The sequence below is a fragment of the Acartia tonsa genome, chromosome 8, assembly GCF_053477335.1.
Source record: "Acartia tonsa isolate MP-2025a chromosome 8, ASM5347733v1, whole genome shotgun sequence".
In the NCBI taxonomy this organism is placed as follows: Eukaryota; Metazoa; Arthropoda; class Copepoda; order Calanoida; family Acartiidae; genus Acartia; species Acartia tonsa.
The window spans coordinates 2,407,774-2,428,351 of record NC_137267.1 but is presented as its reverse complement, the minus strand read 5'-3'; the positions used below and the strand labels follow the sequence as shown (position 1 = coordinate 2,428,351).

Here is a 20,578-nt window from a genome sequence, read left to right as displayed (position 1 = left end):
ATCCTAGGACCTAATAATAATGGCTGTAAGTAGACAGCTAGAAAAGAAATTTTTAAAAAAATATTAACTTTTGGCGGATTTATGCCATTTTTAAAAAGGGTAGTGAAAAATTTCTTTTCAGTTTTGATGATTTTCCAGATTTTTTACACAATTTTTTCAAAGCAACAAAAAATACATTGATGTTCAGCTTATGCAAATAATTTTTGATTGATGTACTTTTCAGATACCTGTACCAATGTCTAATTAAAGAAAAATTTATTTGAAAAATATTTTTTTGGAGGTGTAAATTGACATTTTGTAAGAAAATTTCACCAAAAATATTAAGATTTTTAACCCCAAAAAATCAGTTTTCTCCATTTTAACCAAAAAAAGCGCCAGGAGGCCCCGGGTTTTGCAATAATAATATTAATATGCAACATGTATTGTGTATAAAACAGTTTTCACAACCTGGGGCCTCCAGGCCGTTTTTAAGTAATTGAGCATTTTACATTGCATGGTTTGAACAATTTCGTTCTTGTTAATTTCAAATTTTCCTTCGTTAGAGGGGGAAGGAGTCATTTTAGAACCAAAAGTCATCTCTGCAATATTTAAAATTAAACTTTTTAAGGCGGATCTTTCTTGACTTATGCATCATTTGCCTCTGGCGAACCGTTTCGCCGTTATTTGCCGCCGTTGGCGTGATTTTTAACGATTTTTGCCGTTCTCGCTGTTTTAATGGACATTTAAGGGATAAAGGAGTCGTTAAATAAAGATGACTTATAAATACTTTTATTTTAGCAATTAAATTTGCTAAATTTCATGTGTTCTAAAAAAATTTATAGTTCTAACTGGTTTTGGTCCATCAGAAATTTAAATTTGGGGATTAATTATAATATTGCAAAAACATTATATACGCATCAGAGAGAGAGAGAAATATACGTTTGAGAGAGAATATCATTTAAATAATTATGTTTATATTCTTATACAAACTTTAAATGAAGATAGCTAGAGTTAGAATAAAGGTATTAACACAAAATCAAAAGTGTTTTGTTTGAAAATTATGTTATTGTTGTTTATATCTGTAAAAAAAATATTTGAAAACATGCCTTATAAGTGTCCTATTTTACTTATACTGGACCTACCTAAAAATGCCGGGACTCGAACTGGGTGCACCTGACGCTATGTTCTTGTTCACAAACATTGTTTGCATTGAAGAAATATTTACATAGACGTTGATTTTGTTAAAATATTCCTATCCTAACTAAAGTTATGAAGTTTTATAGATTTTTTAAAAATAGGGTAGCTTTGCTCCTCCAAAACAGCAAGACATACTTACCAAATGCACATTAGAAATTAACAAAGGCAAAATTTAAGTTATTTCCGAGTTAAAGCAAAAGAAATTACATCATTTCTTCAAATACAAGCTTATAGATATAACAAACGGAAAAGAACAAACAATTTTATCAAAATAACAAAATAAGCAATTTTATTAGCAAAATAGTTCTTTTATTTACAAATAAAAAAATTTAAAAAAGCGTGTGTAATACAAATATAAAAATATATTCTTAAAAGCATTTTGATATGTATATTATTATTAGTGATTTGAGATACATAATAATTTACAGATAAAAAAATTTCATCAAAATAGCCTTTTTTAAATGAAAAAAGATATCTGTCCTTTCATGTAAAGACATTCAAATGATTAAAAAAACTAATTTCTATAATCTTCTTCCAACAATTCCAAAATACATTAAATTTTTATTTTGTAATAAACCTATTTTCTAAATATAATCACGAAACCTTTATATTTTAGAAATATAAATACAATCACGCAACCTTGTGTTAGATGTTAAATCTTTTAATGGTTCAATTTTTGTTTACATTGTGACATCTGGGAATCTAAGAATCTGATCTGACATTGACTAATTCTCTTTCTTCGGAAGTTTTCCTCTTTCGGGGTTGGCCGTTAGCTTCAGCTAAACTCTCACAAAACTAAAAAAAATATATACATAAGAAGCGCAGCAATAAGGAACGTATAGCAATCTTTTCCAGGGAGGGAGGGGATATGGGAGAGTAAATTTCACTGGTTCCCACTGGTATTTGTTGACTCATTAAGATTGGGTACTTTTATTTAATTTTTATTGATTCAAATTATTGAATAATCTTTAATTATGTAAGGGGTAATGAGGTCTATTACATGCATTGGAGATTTATTTAAATTCACCTGAGGTGGATTCTTAAAAAAAGTTTGCCCCACTAATCGCTTAGTGGGGCAAAATTGTTTTCGTGATAAATCCACTAACTCACATTAAAAATTTACAAAAAAATAAACAAAATCATAGAAGGGTTATGAACATGATTTTATTTGATTTTTGTAGATTTTTTATGTGATTTTGGAGGATTTTTCACGAAAACAATTTTGCCCCACTAAGCGATTAGTGGGGCAAAATTGTTTTAAGAATCCACCTCTGTTGTCCCATATCTTAAGATTCTTAAAGCATTAATGCCACTGGACAGACGAATTACAAAAGATTTAAGATCAGTCAAAAATTACTCAGGGATTAAAAGGGATAAGACAATGGTCGACAGATTGATGTACAATGGGGTATTCCTAAACAAAACACTGGATAGGAATATCATTCTCATTTAAACAAAAACTCATTTTTATGCTAAAGTGTGGTTTAATTTTGGTTCTTAATTTTCATTTATTTCTCCGAATAGTCATTTTTTCCCTGAGGTGATTATGCTTTCTTTTAGTAATTAATAAAAATTCTAAAATCTTCAAAAAAAATTAAAATCTTCAAAAAAAAATTCAAAAATCTTCTAAAAATATTTTCTCAGATTTTCATATAAATATGACTGTATAGACATGGGAACTTCAGTCGTGCGAGGCTTGTGGTGCAGAACTGAGATTCTGTTCACCGGTTGCCATGCTCGGGGAAAAAAATTACTACCTCGGGGATAAAAATGATACCAGGGAAAAAAATGACTACCTCGGAGAAATAATGACTACCTCGAGGAAATAAATGACTACCTCAGGAAGAAAAAAAGAACATTTACATCCACTATTTAAGGGGTCGTTTATGTGAAAATGATGATACACAAAATTACCTCTTCTGTAGATTATAATTAGTGGTGAAAACGTTTAAACCTCAACTTAATAAACCAACCGATCAAAATTCAACAAAAGTTCCCAAGGTTGTTATTAAATGAAAAAAAAACTTTACAATGGGACTTTGGGGGCTAGTGAATAAACAACCCAATGTCCCCTTCATCTCTGTCATTGTTCAGAAGATCAACCAACACATTCTTTTACAAGCCTTGGACAGTCTAAAATTACCTCATTAAATTCCAGTGCGTCCATATTTTCCTTTAGCAAAATCTGTACAGAAACTTCGTACCAGGCGGTGTTTATTCTACTGTTGTTTTTCATTACCATAGACGGTATACCCATCGATACAAATACCCTAAAAAGTAAACATCATATACATTGGTATATCTAACAGCAAGAACTTTAAAATTTGTATCTTATAAAATACATTTATTGAATAGTACTTTAAATGTGATTAACAAATAAACTTCTAGGAGTTGGCTCGAGTTTTTAAAACCCGCGAGCGACTGTGGATCTTCCGCCTAAAACAGGTGCAACTCATTTCCATGCACAGTTAGGACTTCCAGGCAAAGGTCGTACAATCAAAGAGCTAGTTGTCTGACGGGTGCTACTTATTCGTATACCCCGGGTATTTGGACGGAAAAGACGATATTTGGAACCCCTAAGTTATGCTGTTGTTGGACCTAAGGTAAGATTGTCATGGACAGTAGCCTTCTCTGTATGACTCTTTGTAATACAATGATTATAAATTATCTTTTATTGACCGTATAGAAAAAGCATAGGATACTATTTCACAGACTAAATTCATTTTGATTCATACCTGTATAGTAGAGCAACTATGGAGATAGCTAGAAGGATGATAAACCAGTACCATAGGATGAGAAAGTAGTACATATTGAACAAATTATAGAGATAGCTAGAAGGATGTATATACCTGTATAATAGAGCAACTATGGAGATAGCTAGTAGGATGATAAACCAGTACCATAGGATGAGAAAATAGTACATATTGAACAAAGTATAGAGATACCTAGGAGGATGTATATACCTGTATAATAGAGCAACTATGGAGATAGCTAGTAGGATGATAAACCAGTACCATAGGATGAGAAAGTAGTACATATTGAACAAATTGTTGGACAGCAGGCAGACTGTATTATGAGATTCTATATCGTTGTTGATACCTGTAATAAGTTATAATAATCGGTAAGTAGATTATCTACAAATACTTTAGGTCCATTTTACAATTGTATCTGTTTATATCTTATTAATTTACACAGAACATTGCTGTTATAGGACAATACATCAATGTACCCCTAAATTAGATATTTAAGTGAGCAACTAAATACATTAATTTTGTTGGTAATAAGGTTTGGACATTGTTACTGTGTACAACTAAATCAAGATTCAATGTTAACCCCTTAATTTTTTTAAAGATAAAGAAAGTGGAGGAGAGTTTAAAACTCAAATCCTTTAGGTAGTTATTGAACCTTTTCTGCTTATAGAGTATCTTTTTTAATAAACAGAGATAATATTTATTACAGCATGGCTTTAAAACCGACTAATATCCAGTGGATATGAAACAGTTTCCAGACACACTGAAAAATCATGTATTCTATCGTATTATTTCTAGTTTTCTGCGAATATAAAAATGTACAATTATAAATTTAAACCAGTTTTGTTATCCCCTGCCCTGGGCATCTCGGGGCTAACGAAACTGGTTCTAATCTTATAGTTGTACATTTTTATATCCTCGGAAAGCAGTTTATTATACGATGCGATAAATAACTATACCCATTTTCTGTACAGTGCAGGAGACCACAGTTGGAAATACTTCACACATAGGGTTACTATCCACACTCTCACTAGATAGATAGATAGATAGATAGATAGATAGATAGATAGATAGATAGATAGATAGATAGATAGATAGATAGATAGATAGATAGATAGATAGATAGATAGATAGATAGATAGATAGATAGATAGATAGATAGATAGAGAGATAGATAGATAGATAGATAGATAGATAGATAGATAGATAGATAGATAGATAGATAGATAGATAGATAGATAGATAGATAGATAGATAGATAGATAGATAAATAGATAGATAGAAAAACAGATAGACAGATTGATTGTATAATTGCTAAATAGATATATAATTAGATAGAATTAAAGACAAACAGACAGATAGATAGATAGAACAATACATAGATAAATGGATACCTTTGAAGATAATCAGTAGATCTAATACCATAGCTCCAGAACTTGTCCCCAAGAGCATGATTTAATATTGACATGGATAAAAATACTCCAGCAATATTCGCAAGCTAAAACACAAAGAATAATCAACAAAATATTATGTGATATAAATTAACTTATTTTCATATTAGATGCATGCATATCTACCATAAAGAAAAAGACTAAACTACATAACTTTTATGTCACTTTTGAGGAAGACGATTCCCTTTTCTCCCATCTCTTTTGAAGAGGTTTTCTTCTCCTCCCCCTTTCCGTTTTCTTTTCCCTTTATATGACGTCATATAGGAATCGTCTTCCTCAAAAGTGACACAAAAGTTTTGTAGTTTAGTCTTTCTCACCATAAATAATTGTGTAAAATTAGTCTTGAAAAGGTGGCATAAGTAAATTATAGAGAAACTAGCAGTTGCGACTCTATCATCTGTGTTCGCAGGGGTAGGGAATGGCAGAAAAATAAAGTCATCCCAATAGTGATTATCTAAAATTTAATAGCCTTAAACCATCCAAATTATCATTAGTTATGGAAATCCTAAGCCCCAAGCAAAAAAATATATTTTAAATATTGAGGAAATATGATTATCTCGACTGTTAAATTCTATATATGGCTGCATCTTTTTTTTTTGTAAAGATTCTTATACCAATGAGTATCTAGTATATAATTTACTTGGTCCACTTTACTTTCCCTTAAAACTGCAATTACACATTATTTAAGGTCATAATTAGATTATAATATGTATACAATTTCATAGATGGAGTGGACATTGGGCTGTTTTATGCACTAGTGCCCAAAGTTTTATAATAATGTTTTCTCGTATTCATTCGAATCCGATGGATGGATAGGAACCGGTTCTCATCCATAAGAAAAAACTATGTCTAGCATCGTATTATATCCAGCTTTCTACGAATATAAAAATGGACAATCATAAGATTTAAACCAGCATTTTTTTAGTTTTAATCTTATAATTCTACATTTTATATCCGCGGAAAGCCGTTTATAATACGATACGAGAAATAACTATTATCGTATTCATTCGAATCCGGTGGATAGGAACCGGTTTTCATCCATACGAAAAAAACTATGTCTAGCATCGTATTATATCCAGCTTTCTACGAATAAAAAAATGTACAATCATAAGATTAAAACCAGTTTTTTTTAGTTTTAATCTTATAATTCTACATTTTATATCCGAGGAAAGCCGTTTATAATACGATGCGAGAAATAACTATTCTTATTCTTGCGCTTAACAACTTTTAGGACTTTTTATTAATTTTTATTGGTTGTTTCATTAGGTTGAGTGTTCAAACGTTTCAAATTATAATTGTAATCTACACAATTCCGTAATTTCCGTATCATTAATGGGAATGTGCATTAATTTATCGGCTATTGTCTTATCCCTTTTAATCCCTGATAAAATTTACCTCGACTAAAATCAACTTTAATGTGAAATAGACCAAGCCTTTATTTTCCTTCAGTTTAGTATATACCTAAAAAGTATACATTGGTTATAGAATATTAGTTAAACTATTACTAAGTTATATCAGTTAGTTTGTTCATTCTTCAGACAAGATTGATAGATTAAGTAATTTGACTTAATGTTGTAACTATAATTTTTAAAGCATAGGTTTTAAAATTAAAATTCAAACAAATTAAATAATTAGCGCCTTTCCTTAAAGTAACTATCGAGCACTAAAACCCCTACTTGTTTTTGATAACGAAATAATTTTTTTCGATTTTTTTCGGAACTATATATCCTTATACTAAAGCAACAGGATGTTTGTCTGTCTATGTGTCTGTCTGTGTGTCTGTCTGTACTGAAGGATCTCGCTAACCGCTGAACCGATCGGGTTCTCCTTAACAGGGTAGATTCTCATATGTCCTGGGAAGGTTTTCAACTATTTTGGGAGAGGGTACTACCACCCTCCCAAAAGAAATGACAAAAAATTGAAAATTTTCTTAAAATCTGGGAGACTTCAACGTTACATATGGTAGGTATCGTAACATAAATAAGGAGACTTCAACGTAACATATGGTAGGTATCGTAACATAAATAATTAACATAGACTTTAACAAACAAAAACATTTAAAGTGCCACTAGAGGCCTCTAGGGCCGTAGCCGCTAGTATATATATATATATTGATAATATAAAAATAAAGGGGACATAAGCTAAATGTAACTTTGCCCACAGGACGGGGACCCTGTCCTGATTTTTAATTTTATACATTTATTGTTTAGACATAACCTATATTTAAGGTGGATGCGCTATTAAAACATCTTACTTTAACAGACTTTTGTACATCTAGCTCTTCATCCCTCCGACTAGAAATATCAACTTTATAAAAAAACTATTCAGTGATCACGGGCCACCAGAAAATTGTGTTGGTTAATCCAGGTAAAAAAGCAGAATTTATAAAAGTGTTTATGGTTAGTAAAATACAAGAATAAATTCTTGACAACATATTTCATAAAGCATCGCCTCCTTTGTTTAAATTTTTTTCTAGCCTTTGCTACTGAAATGTTCAAACCCTTAAAGGATGTCCTAATTTTACTGAATATAATCTTACCCAAAATATGTGAAATTTTTTATTGACCACTAGCTTTTTGAGTGCGATAGTTTTCAAAGGGTTGGGTTACCCTGCCCTTATCGGTACAATGGTTAGCACATATTTTCTCTATGGGTTTCCATTATCTTTTAATATAAACAAACAGTCAGACATAATTAGTATTAATTTTCATACAAGAATAAAATAGATAATAAAGTTAATATTCCTTCTGATGAGGATACTTTTGAGGAGTCCACCTTCCAACATTTCCTTCCACAGGGTTCTAAATAGATATTTGTAAGCGCATCTACATTATAGATAAGATCTGTCCGTACATCCTTAAAACATGGTTTGGTCAAAATTGATGTGCATTCCTCATGATGATAAAAAAAAGCTTTCCCCATCTGTCTATTTAAATCATTTGCAGAACATTTTTGATAATGCAAGTTTAAATCAACCAATAAAGTCCCTACTTTTTTAAAGCCAACGAACTGGAGAATGTCTCCTTCCTTCAAGTTTACATCCCTCCCTTTGATGATATACATAAAAACCTATTGTAGATTGGTTTTTAAAGCATAGGCGATTTTAATTTAATAAAATCTAATGAGAAAACTATTATTTGTTAAGGCAATAAATGAGAGAACGCGTTTAATTTTCAGTCAATTTTCACCTCCCTCCCTGCCAAACAAATTAACCAACCTCGGTATCTTGGTAAACATAATGGAGATGAGAAGAATGAATGGCAACCAGATATAGTAGGCTGTTAGTCTGTGGTTCCTGAAACAACAAACAACTTTATCTAGAATGCAATGTACAACGATGTCTTTCTGTCCGTCTGTTTGAGGCTTAAGATCTCGGTAACCACTGAACTAGCTACTAGTCCCGCGGTTTTTAATATTTCTCTCTTGCTACAAATCAAATTTCAAAATGTAGTCACTAAAAATGCTAAACTAACAAGGATGACAAATCGGATAATTAGGTCACATATAAATTTGTTGTTAAAAATGTAAAAAAATCAACATGTTTAAAATGGACGTACGGACATTTTGGTAATGATTATCGAGTTGCTACGCTTTCTAACTCGTACCTAACTATTATAGGAATCACCATGCAAAATTTGAAATCGATAGGACAATTTTAACATGCCTAAATTAACGAAAAAAGCTATTTAAAAAAGTAAAAAAATCAACATGTTTAAAATGGACGTACGGATATTTTGGTAATGATTATAGAGTTGCTACGCTTTCAAAATCGTACCTAACTACTAAAGGAATCACCATGCAAAATTTGAAATCGATAGGACAATTCTAACATGTCTAAATTAACGAAAAAAGCTATCCGTTACGGACGGACGGACGGACCGACCCTAATTATAGAAAAGCTTCGCTTTTAATTATTGCTCAAGAAGATTTTTTTTTAGTTTGAAAGTGCTTAATACCTCATTCTAATCACCTGCCATTGCTGTACAATATACAGGTAAGAACTTTTCTTATTTAAAATTAGGGTTGGGCCGGATACTTTTTTGGCCGGATACCGGATACCGGATATCCGGCTGATTTCAAATGCCGGATATCCGGTAACCGGCCAAATTACAGGATATCCGGCCGGATAACCGGCCAAATTACCAGATATTAAAGTAGTAAAAAAAAAATTTCTTCAGAAATCTTATATAAATTTACATAAAGTTAAACTTATTCAGAAAAAATGTTCTTCTAGCTTCAATAATAAGAAAATTATAGCCATTTAAGATTTTAAAAAGCAGAGATTTTTGGTGTAAAGTAAAAAAAATTTTAGAGCCGGATATCCGGCCGGATAGTTTCAATATCCGGTATCCGTCGGATATTGAAAATGGCCGGATATCCGGCCACACCGGATATCCGGCCCAACCCTATTTTAAATAGTTGACTAAAAAAGGAGATTTGGTGGTAGGCACACTTTTGTTGTAGCAAAAATTAGGAAGAAACTTACGCTGGTAATCCCTCTTTGTTGGTGCTGCAGTCAAAATGGCGTCCTAAAAATACAAAATTAATTTATAACAAAGGTTTTTAAAGACTTTTTCCTTATTTTTCAAATAAAAATTTAATAAAATTTAAAGATGTTTACTTTTTGAACATATAAGAAAACATTGAAATTTCAAAATATTTAATGCCTAATCTTCATGGTAATTGCTTAACCTTCCTAATGCATATAAACATTACCTCAATGTTTTCAAAACATATTAAAACTAGCGGCTTCGCCCCTAGCCTCTATGGGCTTTGCCCCAAGAGGTAATTAAAAAAAATGGAGCTGCCCCAGTATCAATTTCAAAATTTTCGGGAGAAAAAAAAATGCAGCTGCCCCAGTATCAATTTCAAAATTTTCGGGAAAAAAATTGTTTTTGTTTTTTGGGGGGCTTAGGGGTATCCCACTCCCAAGAAAATAGCTTAAAACCACCACAGGACCAATAGGTATATACCCTGAAGAGTAGAATCCGATCGGTTGAGCGGTTACCGAGATCTTAAGGAACAGACGGACGGACAGACAGACAGACAGACAGACAGCCAGACAGACAGACAGACAGACGGACGGACGGACATCAAGCTACTTTGTATTATAGATATTGACTAAACTAAAATATTTAAAAAAATAAATTCTACGAAATTTTATTTATGTTTGAAGAATTTAAAGAAAACATTGAAAACCTAATCTTCATGGGAATCGCTAAAACTTTCTAGTGCTAGTAAAAATGTAAATGTTTCCACTGCTAAAAAAAACATAGATAGTGTTAAACCCTTTTGGGTAAAAAAATCGGTCACGGCTACGCACCTGATGTTTCTGCCAGTGCTTGCATCAGTTTGTCTAAACAAAATAAAGTTGGTTATTATGTTACAACTCTAATAAAACTTAACTGAATTAATACAAGGTAATACCAAGCAGACCACCAACTTTTTAATTGCACCACCTTTATATAGAAGAATGAGCTGTGCATTGTAAGATGCTACTATTTAAGAGCCAATCTACTTAATGTCATGTGCCTAACATAGCAGAATGTATAACGTCTTTTGGGTTCCAGGACAAACGCAGGAGTCCCAAACGTCGGAGTGGACAAACGCAGGAGTGTTAAAATATTAATTTAATTAGATATTTCTATACAGGTTAGGTTAGGTTAAGATATGAATATACAAATGAGCCCCCTGAAGAGGTTAGGCATTTAAAAAGCATAAAAAAAGTTTAAAACAGGTTAGGTTAGGTTAAGTATCCACTCCTGCGTTTGTCCACTCCAACGTTTGGGACTCCTGCGTTTGTCGTAGGACCGTCTTTTGTACGATGTGTGCCTCTAATACCATTTGTATAGAAAACACAGAGTCTACCAAACCATAACCTCTAATGGTCGAGGACACTTTAACATTAGGTCCAATAACCCAGGATAACGAAGGGGAAGCCGAATCTCTCCTTCCAATCCAAAAACTTATATAAGGTTATGTAACACCTATCAGATAATTAACTCTTTCATTACACGACCTATGACTGGAGGTCCTAACCGTCTATGATAATGAGTTGCGCCTGTTTATCTAGGACCAAGGGGTTTTCCCTACTCTAGCTATCAATGTCGCGCACCTGACAGCAGTAGGTAACATTTCTAACGTCTAGGTGAAATCATTACCTGAGACATGTGAAGTTCCATGGAGCCAGCAGAATTTCTGCGAATATGCATCTGCATCACTAAACAATGAGAACAAGAGCGATTAGGTATAATAAATGATAAAGAAAAACTTCGGGTACTTTAATCGAACTTTGATTGGTTGGTTCCATACAACCAGTACCCAAACTTTTCAACCAATTATATAATTTATTAACATTTACAATAACTAGCGACTACGCCCCTAGAAGTCTTTAGGGGCACTTGAGGATGGGTGAGTTGAATTCGATAACCCAATTCAGATTTTTTTTATAAAAATCATCATTTTAGTTATCAAAAAATAGTATTTTCTTCTTGGAGGATGGTAGGTCCCGCCCAAAAATAGTGATAAACCATTCTAGGACCCAGGGGCGTCTAAGCTTTTTTTTTTGGGGGGGGGGGAGGTAATCTTCACTTTACCCCACCCCTTGGACGTCTATGCTAGGACCAATGAGAAACTACCCTGTAAAGGAGAACCATAGCGATTCAGCAGTTCCTTTCGTACAGTAGACATACAAACATCATTAAGGATTGTCATTTATCCCAAAGGATCCTTGGTGATGTAATAGAATAAAAACCTATATCTACCTGCAAACTATAGCCTGACCGTCCAGATAGTTTTCTCCAAAGATAAATATGACCCCGACTAACAGAAACAGAAAGGTCCACTGAAATAGAAGTCACGTATAATCAGCTGTTGTAATGAGTTTGTGTCTGCTAGTAGTTTTTTAGTTTGGTTGTATCGCAGTTACTTTATAATTCGAGTTTGTCCGTACGTCGTAAGTCAAGGTACAATTAAAAGCCAATTACGTATTTTAATGTTGGAAATGATAAGGGGAAAGAAATTAGTTTAGTGATGATACACAAATTGTATATTACAATTAGTGGTTAAAACGTTTGAACACTCAACTAAATGAACCAACCAAACAAAATTAAATTATAATCCCCGATGTTTAAGAGCAAACTTATAACAAAACGTTTTTTATAAAACTTTGGGGACTAATGTAATGTCCCTTCCCTTCCTGATAAATTAATCTTTGTATTATCCAGTGATGAGAAATTGGAATGGTACCCAAAGTTCTCTCATTTGTTGGCTTAAATACCATTAACGATGTTTGTCGTATTCATTCGAATCCGGTAGATAAGAACCAGTTCTCATCCATACGAAAAAACTATGTCTAGCATCGTATTATATCCAGCTTTCTACGAATATAAAAATGTATAATCATAAGATTAAAACCAGTTTTTTTGCCGGCATCTCGGAGCTAAAAAAAACTTATTTTAAACTTATAATTGCACATTCTATATCCGCGGAAAGCTGTTTATAATACTATGCGAGAAATAACTGTTATTAAATCTTAGTTGGCTGGTACAGTTTACACAAATAAATGTAATCTATGTATGAGGTAATTTTGTTTAACATAATTGAGTTGTACATTCATTGTCTTATCCCTTAACATCCCTTACCATACCTGATGATGAAGACGGGCTATGAAATTGTCGATAATCAAATCATCCTAAAAATATTTTATTAAAAACTTGGAGCTTTACAAAGTGTCCTGAAATATGTGCCGTGTGACATCATAAAAATTATGGATGAAATGAGATGTGCAAAAAGAAACCCCTTAAAAAGAGATGGATCTATTGACGTCACATGGCTTATTTTTAGGACACTTTGTAGAGCTTCTAAAGTAGTAAGGTTTTTTTGTTACTTTATAAATTAGCGATCCATATTTTCTGCTACTTTAATTTGAAGCACAACGTTTTTTGCAAAATTCCAAACTTCTAAACAAATTTCGAGCAATCAAAGTGTTGTTTATTGTCATAAAACTCTGTCAGATTGAATCAATAAAAAACATGGATGACAATATCCATAAAAGCAAAGCTCCTAGTGATGTATAACTAAGACAGAGAGAACTCTAGAGCAATTACATATGGAGAAAAGGACAGACAGACACACATACACTGTACTAATAGAGAAGCTTCGCGAAAAAAAAACAACAACTTACCCTTTTGAATACTTTTTTGAAGTTTATATTTGGGATAGGTAAACCAGGCATTTTGATTTTTTATTTTGATTGCAGTCTTATTTTTGATACATTGATCTGAAACATTTGTATTTTAAACCAGGCAAAGAGGAAAGATTGGACTGTAAATTACACTGGTACCCAAAGTTTTATATCAATATTAGTTGGTTTAAAAACTTTCAGTACTTTTATTGAATATTGATTGGTTGGATCAAAGCTAGTGGCGTCTAAACTTTTCAACCAAGAATTTAATTTCTAAAAGGGTAAATTTGTTTACTATCATTAGAAATGTAATATAATACTATAATAGCTGCATACAAAATGTATATGACATTTAGTCAGTCAGTTTGGGAAGAAGATACTTATAGAGATGCTATGCATTCAATAAGAAGCACTTGGAAAGAACTAGGGACTAGGGAGGTGACATTGAGCTGTTTATTACACTAGTTTTCAAAAGTTTTATATTAACGTTTTTTTATTTATTTGCTCAACAACTTTTGATACTTTTAGTTGATTTTGATTAGTTGGAACATTTTATGTCCAACTGTTCAATCAATGATTGTAATCTACAGAAGGGGTAATTTTATGTATCAGCATTGGGGATGTACTTCAAATTATCAGTTATTGTCTTATCCCTTTAGATCCTTGACTTTAAGGTATACCACCAAGTTGGATAAAAATGCAACAGTGAACAAATTACTAAAGTGAAACCTGAAATAAAATTGTAAATCACACTTTTTTGTTTTACAGATGCCGAGTTTAAGGACAATACATGCTGGTTGATTTGTCGAACGTGTGACGCCATTAATTACGCGGGTTTTCAAATTTAAAAATATTTACATTTATCAAGAAAACAGGAGTTAAACCTATAACTTTTTTTATTTACCAATCCGCGGAAAATTGTAAATCTAGTTGCTTTAACCCTAACGATGGACGTCAACCTCATCAAACAATTGAAACCCCTCATTTTACCCCCTAAAAAAAAAACTTGGACATTCTTTGTCCCAAGCCTCTACAGGATTCCCTATAAGCAAATAGCAAAATCCTACCCTGAAAAAAATAAAAAAAATTGTGAAGCAGTCCAGCGAGGAGACATATTTACAGACAGACAGAGGAAATGCCGGTACTATAGTTACAGAAAATCAAATCAAATCACATGGTGATTGAAGGTTTATCTGTACAACTAATGGATCTTTGAACTGCTTTGTTCGTATCTTATCAAGCTAAAAAGTATTTAAACAAACATTATATAATTGGGACAAGTTATGATAAGAGTCTTTTGTAATACAGTCTTTGACATTCTGTTAATGATTGTTCGAGAAAAAAAGAAAAAAAATAATAGCCAAACCAAAAGTCAAAGAAGGGGTGAAGTAGATTGTACATTATTTGTAGCTCAGCTACTCTATAACTTTGGTCTGTTAGTACACCATTTTCTCTTGATAAGCCAAAAAAAATATGTCAAGGTATTTTTTTATGAATGGACATACGGCCAGAGTTATAGAGCATACGTTTAGTGGACATAAAAATAGTGTGTGTGTGGGGGGGGGGGTGGAGAGTTGAATAAGATAGATAATAGAAAATCGCGAAACCTTTACATATTAATAGGTATATATGAATGTCTTTTGTAATATAACTGACAGACCGACGGACTAAGTAGGTTGTATATGGGATGCTTTTGGCAAGGTGTTTTTTTATAAAATCTTAAATGGCAACCAGAAATTCATTTATAGCGTTTAAGCTGCTATATGTTGCAACACTACTAAAATGCAGCGCATATAATTGTTCTTGATATTAATAATTTTAAATTATAAATATTTACAAAATAATATAAATATAAAATCAGGGGTCTGGCAATAGCCGATAAATTTATGTAAATCTCCAATGCAATGGTGATACTAAAAAATAACTCTTCTTTAGATTACAATATGTGTTTAAAATGTTTGGAGACTCAGCTTAATCAAAATAAAATAAAAGTTGTCAAGCCAACAATAGGAAAACGTTTTCATGAAACTTTGAGGACTAGTGTAATAAACAGACAAATGTCCCCTCCCTTCCTGAAATTAAACACATGTGTATAATATTTCAAAAAATCAAACTTGATTACAGTTTTACATGAAAATAGTATGAAAATCGGATTATAACTTAAATATAAAAGAATAAAAAATTTAAAAACTTACGTATTTGCAAATAACAGTATTTCTAGTCCTATAATTTATTGTATTAGTGTTTTTTTATTTGTCTTAAGCTAAATATCTCTAAAAATGTTAATAAGAATTGGCTGTATTTTCAGAGAAGCTTTATTGATATTAGGCTATTTCCCTGACCTCACACGCCATTCTCTAGAGGCTAGGGGGAAAGCAACTAGCCAACGCGCTTGCTTTTTTACAAGGTCACAACAATCTTCATGGGTTTGAAATCGATAGGACAGTTTTTACATGTGTAAGTAAATCCCAAACGTTTAAACTTGCTTTTTTTTGAGGTCACATAAATGTTTATGGGTTTTAAATTAATAGGACAAACAAACCGTTTATTTGTAAGTAGAGCTAAAGTGTAAAACATTGAGTAAATGATGTCAATATTAAACAACAAATGGCATTAAAATTTCAATTAAATTTCACTTAAATACAGTTATTTTCATGCATATTTTTGTTAATTTTCACAATTTATAATTTGATCTGTATAATCTTTTACTGCTTTTGTAAAACTGAGCATTTTTCTGTGCGTAGGGCTTGGCAATAAAAAGCCGAATCGCTTAGAAACTTGAGCAGGAAGACAGTGTATGTGTGTGTGTGTGTGTGTGTGTGTGGGTGTGTGTGTGTGAGGGTGTTTGTGTAGGTGTGTGTGTGTGTGATAGAGTAACTTGAATTTTACATAGCGCGTCTGTTATTTGTGGTGTGCGCCTCAGGCGTCCTAAGTGATAAGACGATGGCCCATAAATTGATGTTCATATACAATAATACCCAAAATTACCCCTTCATTAGATAATGATTATTGATGGACAAGTTTTAAAGCTTAATGATCTAACCAATCAAAATTTAACATAGTCCCCAAAGTTGTTGAGCTAACGAATTTGAAATGGTTATTAATGGTTGGGGACCAGCCTGGTGTGTAATTCTTAGGTACGCAAAGCTTTTTCTATTACAGGGACAAGAATTTTTGTTGAAAAAAACGAAAACGCATGCTCTAAATCCTCATTTCTGTGCATAATCTAAAACTATTTGTGGAAGGAGTAGGGTTGGGGGAGAGAGGGAGGGGGGGGGGGTGAGAAATAAAACACATTTTGAGATATAACAAAGAATTATTTGAATTTCACCACCTTTCGGGATTCCTGTTTAGATACAGTTACTTTTTTAGCTAGGAGTTTAGCTTTTTAAAAGCGAATCTTTTCTATTATTATGGTCGGTCCGTCCGTATCGGTTAGCTCGTTAATTTATACATGTTTCCTATCGATTATAAACTTTGCATGATAATTCCTATAACAGTTAGGTACTATTTAGAAAGCGTAGCCAATCTATAATCGTTTCTATAATGTACGTACGTCCATTTCAAACATGATTATTTTTTACTTATTTGACAACAACCTTTTGTATGATACAAGAATCCTATTGGTATTCCTATACAAATATCCTATTGGATACGGATTCCCAGAACAACAATTTTTTCTCTATAAGTTCTAAAAATGTAAGTAAGTCTTAAAACAGTTTCCTGTATTTAAGTAGTTTTTCAACAAACACACTTACAATTTTGATTATATTATGCTTAATCAGCTATGACACTCTACGAGTGGTAATATTTGTTTTCCCACAGTTGCAGAGCTTCGCTTTCATGGACGTTGAAATCCTTGTTTATTTAGATCTTATCGTTTGTTAGTTCGTAAGTTAATAATATTTATTTCTCGCATCGTACTATAAACGGCTTTCCGCGGATATAGAATGTACAATTATAAGATTAAAACCAGTTGTTTAGCCCCTAGGTGCCGTAGGCAAGGTCTAAAAACACTGGTTTTAATCTTATAATTGTACATTTTTATATTCGTAGAAAGCTGGATATATTACGATGCTAGACATAGTTTTTTCGTATGGATGAGAACCGGTTCCTATCCACCGGATTCGAATGAATACGAGAAATAGTTATTTATCGCATCATAGTATGTACATCTTGGATATCAAAAGTAAAATTATAAGATTAAAACCAGGTTTAATTCTAAAACTTTTCACTTCTAGAACATATTTTCAACTGTTTAAAGCCAAATGTAAAACATAGCTGACTAATAGTAATTTCATGTTTATTTGAAATTTTCTTTCTAACCAACCAAGCGTTAAAAAATCAGGGATCTTAAAGGACACGCAATGAACGATCAGTTGTTATTCCCAATGATGATAAACAATGTGGATCATTATTTAACTGCTAGTCTTAAAAAAAACAAATCGAATTTAATAAAAAATCACAGGTTTTTTAGGTTATGAATCTTGGGTACCCGTGTAATTTACAGTCTAATGTCCCCACCCTCCTTGAAACAAATTTTAAACTTACAAGACGTGAAAGCTGCCTTTACATGGGGGGAAGGGTAAAAAAGAATTATTATATGCATAAGAGCTACGCACAGTAAAATTCAAAATGCAGTAGCAACTTTTGGTCATAAATATACCCAATAGATACAAAATCAATTATACTAGCTCGTTTAAATAATGGTTTACTTATTGGCTATACTTATGGTGTAGATTTGCTAAATGATCAAGCTTAAAAATAAAACAAGGATTGAAAAGAATAAACCTTACAAACGAAATGCTTCGCTTAAAACTAGATTTTAGTTTACAATGAAACGCTGGTTTCATAGTTACAATGTAACAGCAAAGTTATAATATTTTAGGGTAGAACTTTAATGTGATTTTTATGATTAGAACTAATTTAGAATTACCCTTTAGTAAGTATGACGTCAAATAATATGTTGATTTCCCTTTTAAAAAATGTGATAAATTGACTTGTAATTTTACTGAAATTATATGTTTTTAAAAGCGAAAATATTTTTCTATTAGGGTCGTTCAGTCTGTCTGGCAGGCTTTTCATTAATTCAGACATGTTAAAATTGTCCTTTCAATTTTTTGCATGACTGGTTCCTAGAAATTTTGTACAATAACTAATACACAGATTAGTTTTATTTTATAGAAAAGCTTCTTGTGATGATTTTAGGCTATATTTTTTTTCAATTTAAGTCTTGGTTTTAAGCTATTTTTCAAAAACTCTCCTGCCCCTTGGAATACAAAACCATTAATTGCTTGTGGCCTAGCTGCTAGTAGTTTTTGTAAAATATCTTTTTTACCAACCAATATTAGAGTATGGGAAATTCTCCCCTTACCCTACATATGACACCAGGACCCTGGAAGCTTTCAGATATTATTTAAATTGCAATATTTATTTCCATTACAGCAAAATCATTAATTATTACTCATATTCAAATGTTTAAAAAATATACTTAATAAGCAATCAAGTATTTTAAATTTAAGAAAGAGATAAAAGTGAAAAAAGTACAAAGAGGTTCAACAGTTAAGGATTCTTACTACTTTCAGAAATTTTCGAAATAATGAAAGCTTTCAAATCTAATATACAAACTTTAAACACCAGAAATGAAATATTTAGCAAGTGCCCATCCAAAGTACATGATGTGAACCACATCCAAAGCAGTTTTTATTTATAATATTCATTAAATTGTAACTGCCTCTGCATGAAAGAAATAAAGGTTCTAGTTTTTTTTCATCAGATTTATTTAGAGCTGTTCTTTCAACTTTTACTCGAATCAAGTTCATCACATGAAGTACTGCCTTCATATTGTTGTTTCACATCTATGTTTTATCTAAGCATTAATAATAAATATGCTTCATTTATTGCAATCGTTGTAAAATAATAAAAATCCCTTTATGAATTTAACTTAATAAAATCATATTTTTTTCTTGAGTTTCTATTAAAACAAAAAAAATAATATCTAGAATATCAAATGAACATGATTTATAATCTTTAATTCGTAATTCGTATCTATTATAAACATTTAAAATACATAAATTCACAGTTTGTTTCATGTTTATCTCGAAATAAATTATATAAAAATAAAATAACAACAAATAGCAATACAACAGTAAGTTCGTTACGTTTTCAACAGGACCTAGCATTGTACTGTGTAAAGGAAAGGGCATATTTTTTTTCATTTTGTTTCATTTTTGTTTCATTGTGTTTCATAGTTGGTCAATCAGACATATTAATGAACCGTCAAACTTAAAAAGACATTTTAAGAGACTGTGAATTTTAGATATTTTATGTACATGACTTAGTCCGATGAAACAAGCAATGAAATATTGTGCCCAAGCCAAGTATTATCCTGATAAATTTAACTATACATAACTGATTTATCACATGGAAGAAATGAAAAAATAAATGCCCTTTCGTGCCAAAATGTGTACATTGTCTAACTAATAAAGGTGTAGGACTGTTCCTACATTGTGTTCCCTTCCTATTGGCCAATTTAAAATTAAACAAACACTTTACAAACTGTATTTAACTAATGATAATTAATTTATCTATGTTTTCATAAACTTCATGGAAATATTAAGAACTGTAATTTTGATATTGATTCTTCCTAGGTTATGTTTTATATTAGAGTTTATGATAAATTGATATAATAAAATATCTATACAAATATTTCCAAAATTTTAGAAAAATTCTGAAATGTAATTTATATTCAAAATAAAAATAATTATAAATAGATAACTACACATGTAATGTAATGTAAAATAAATTATTGTTTTCATATGAACATAAATTAAAATAAATCACAAATATTTTTCACAAATAATAAAATATCTGTAAAAATATTTTCAAAATTTTAGAAAAATTCTGAAATGTAATTTATATGCAAAATAAAATAATTATAAATAGATAATTACACATGTAATGTATATAAAATAAATTATTGTTTTCATGTGAACATAAATTAAAATAAGTTATAA

The 20,578-nt window shown here is 31.5% G+C and overlaps 1 protein-coding gene across 1 annotated transcript; it reads right to left on the bottom strand.

The window, feature by feature from the left end:
• Positions 1 to 1,448: 1,448 nt before the first annotated feature.
• On the bottom strand, positions 1,449 to 13,661 carry LOC145325793 (innexin inx1-like). Its single transcript, XM_080168753.1, has 15 exons — positions 13,563 to 13,661; positions 13,026 to 13,070; positions 12,142 to 12,221; positions 11,539 to 11,597; positions 10,701 to 10,733; positions 9,864 to 9,906; positions 8,595 to 8,672; positions 8,124 to 8,178; positions 7,632 to 7,673; positions 6,773 to 6,838; positions 5,321 to 5,424; positions 4,886 to 4,956; positions 4,140 to 4,275; positions 3,320 to 3,446; positions 1,449 to 1,971 (listed from the first exon to the last, which is right to left on the bottom strand). The coding sequence occupies exons 1-15, from the start codon at positions 13,611 to 13,613 to the stop codon at positions 1,879 to 1,881; spliced, it is 1,083 nt and encodes a 360-aa protein (XP_080024879.1). The 5' UTR covers positions 13,614 to 13,661; the 3' UTR covers positions 1,449 to 1,878.
• Positions 13,662 to 20,578: the final 6,917 nt, after the last annotated feature.

Excerpts from the sequence above, each read along its gene's own strand:
- LOC145325793 (XM_080168753.1), bottom strand. The coding sequence starts at position 13,613 with ATGCCTGGTTTACCTATCCCAAATATAAACTTCAAAAAAGTATTCAAA. Across the intron at positions 10,734-11,538 it reads TGGAACTTCACATGTCTCAG|ACAAACTGATGCAAGCACTG; the intron begins GTAATGATTTCA and ends TATTTTGTTTAG. Across the intron at positions 4,276-4,885 it reads CTGCACTGTACAGAAAATGG|GTATCAACAACGATATAGAA; the intron begins GTATAGTTATTT and ends AACTTATTACAG.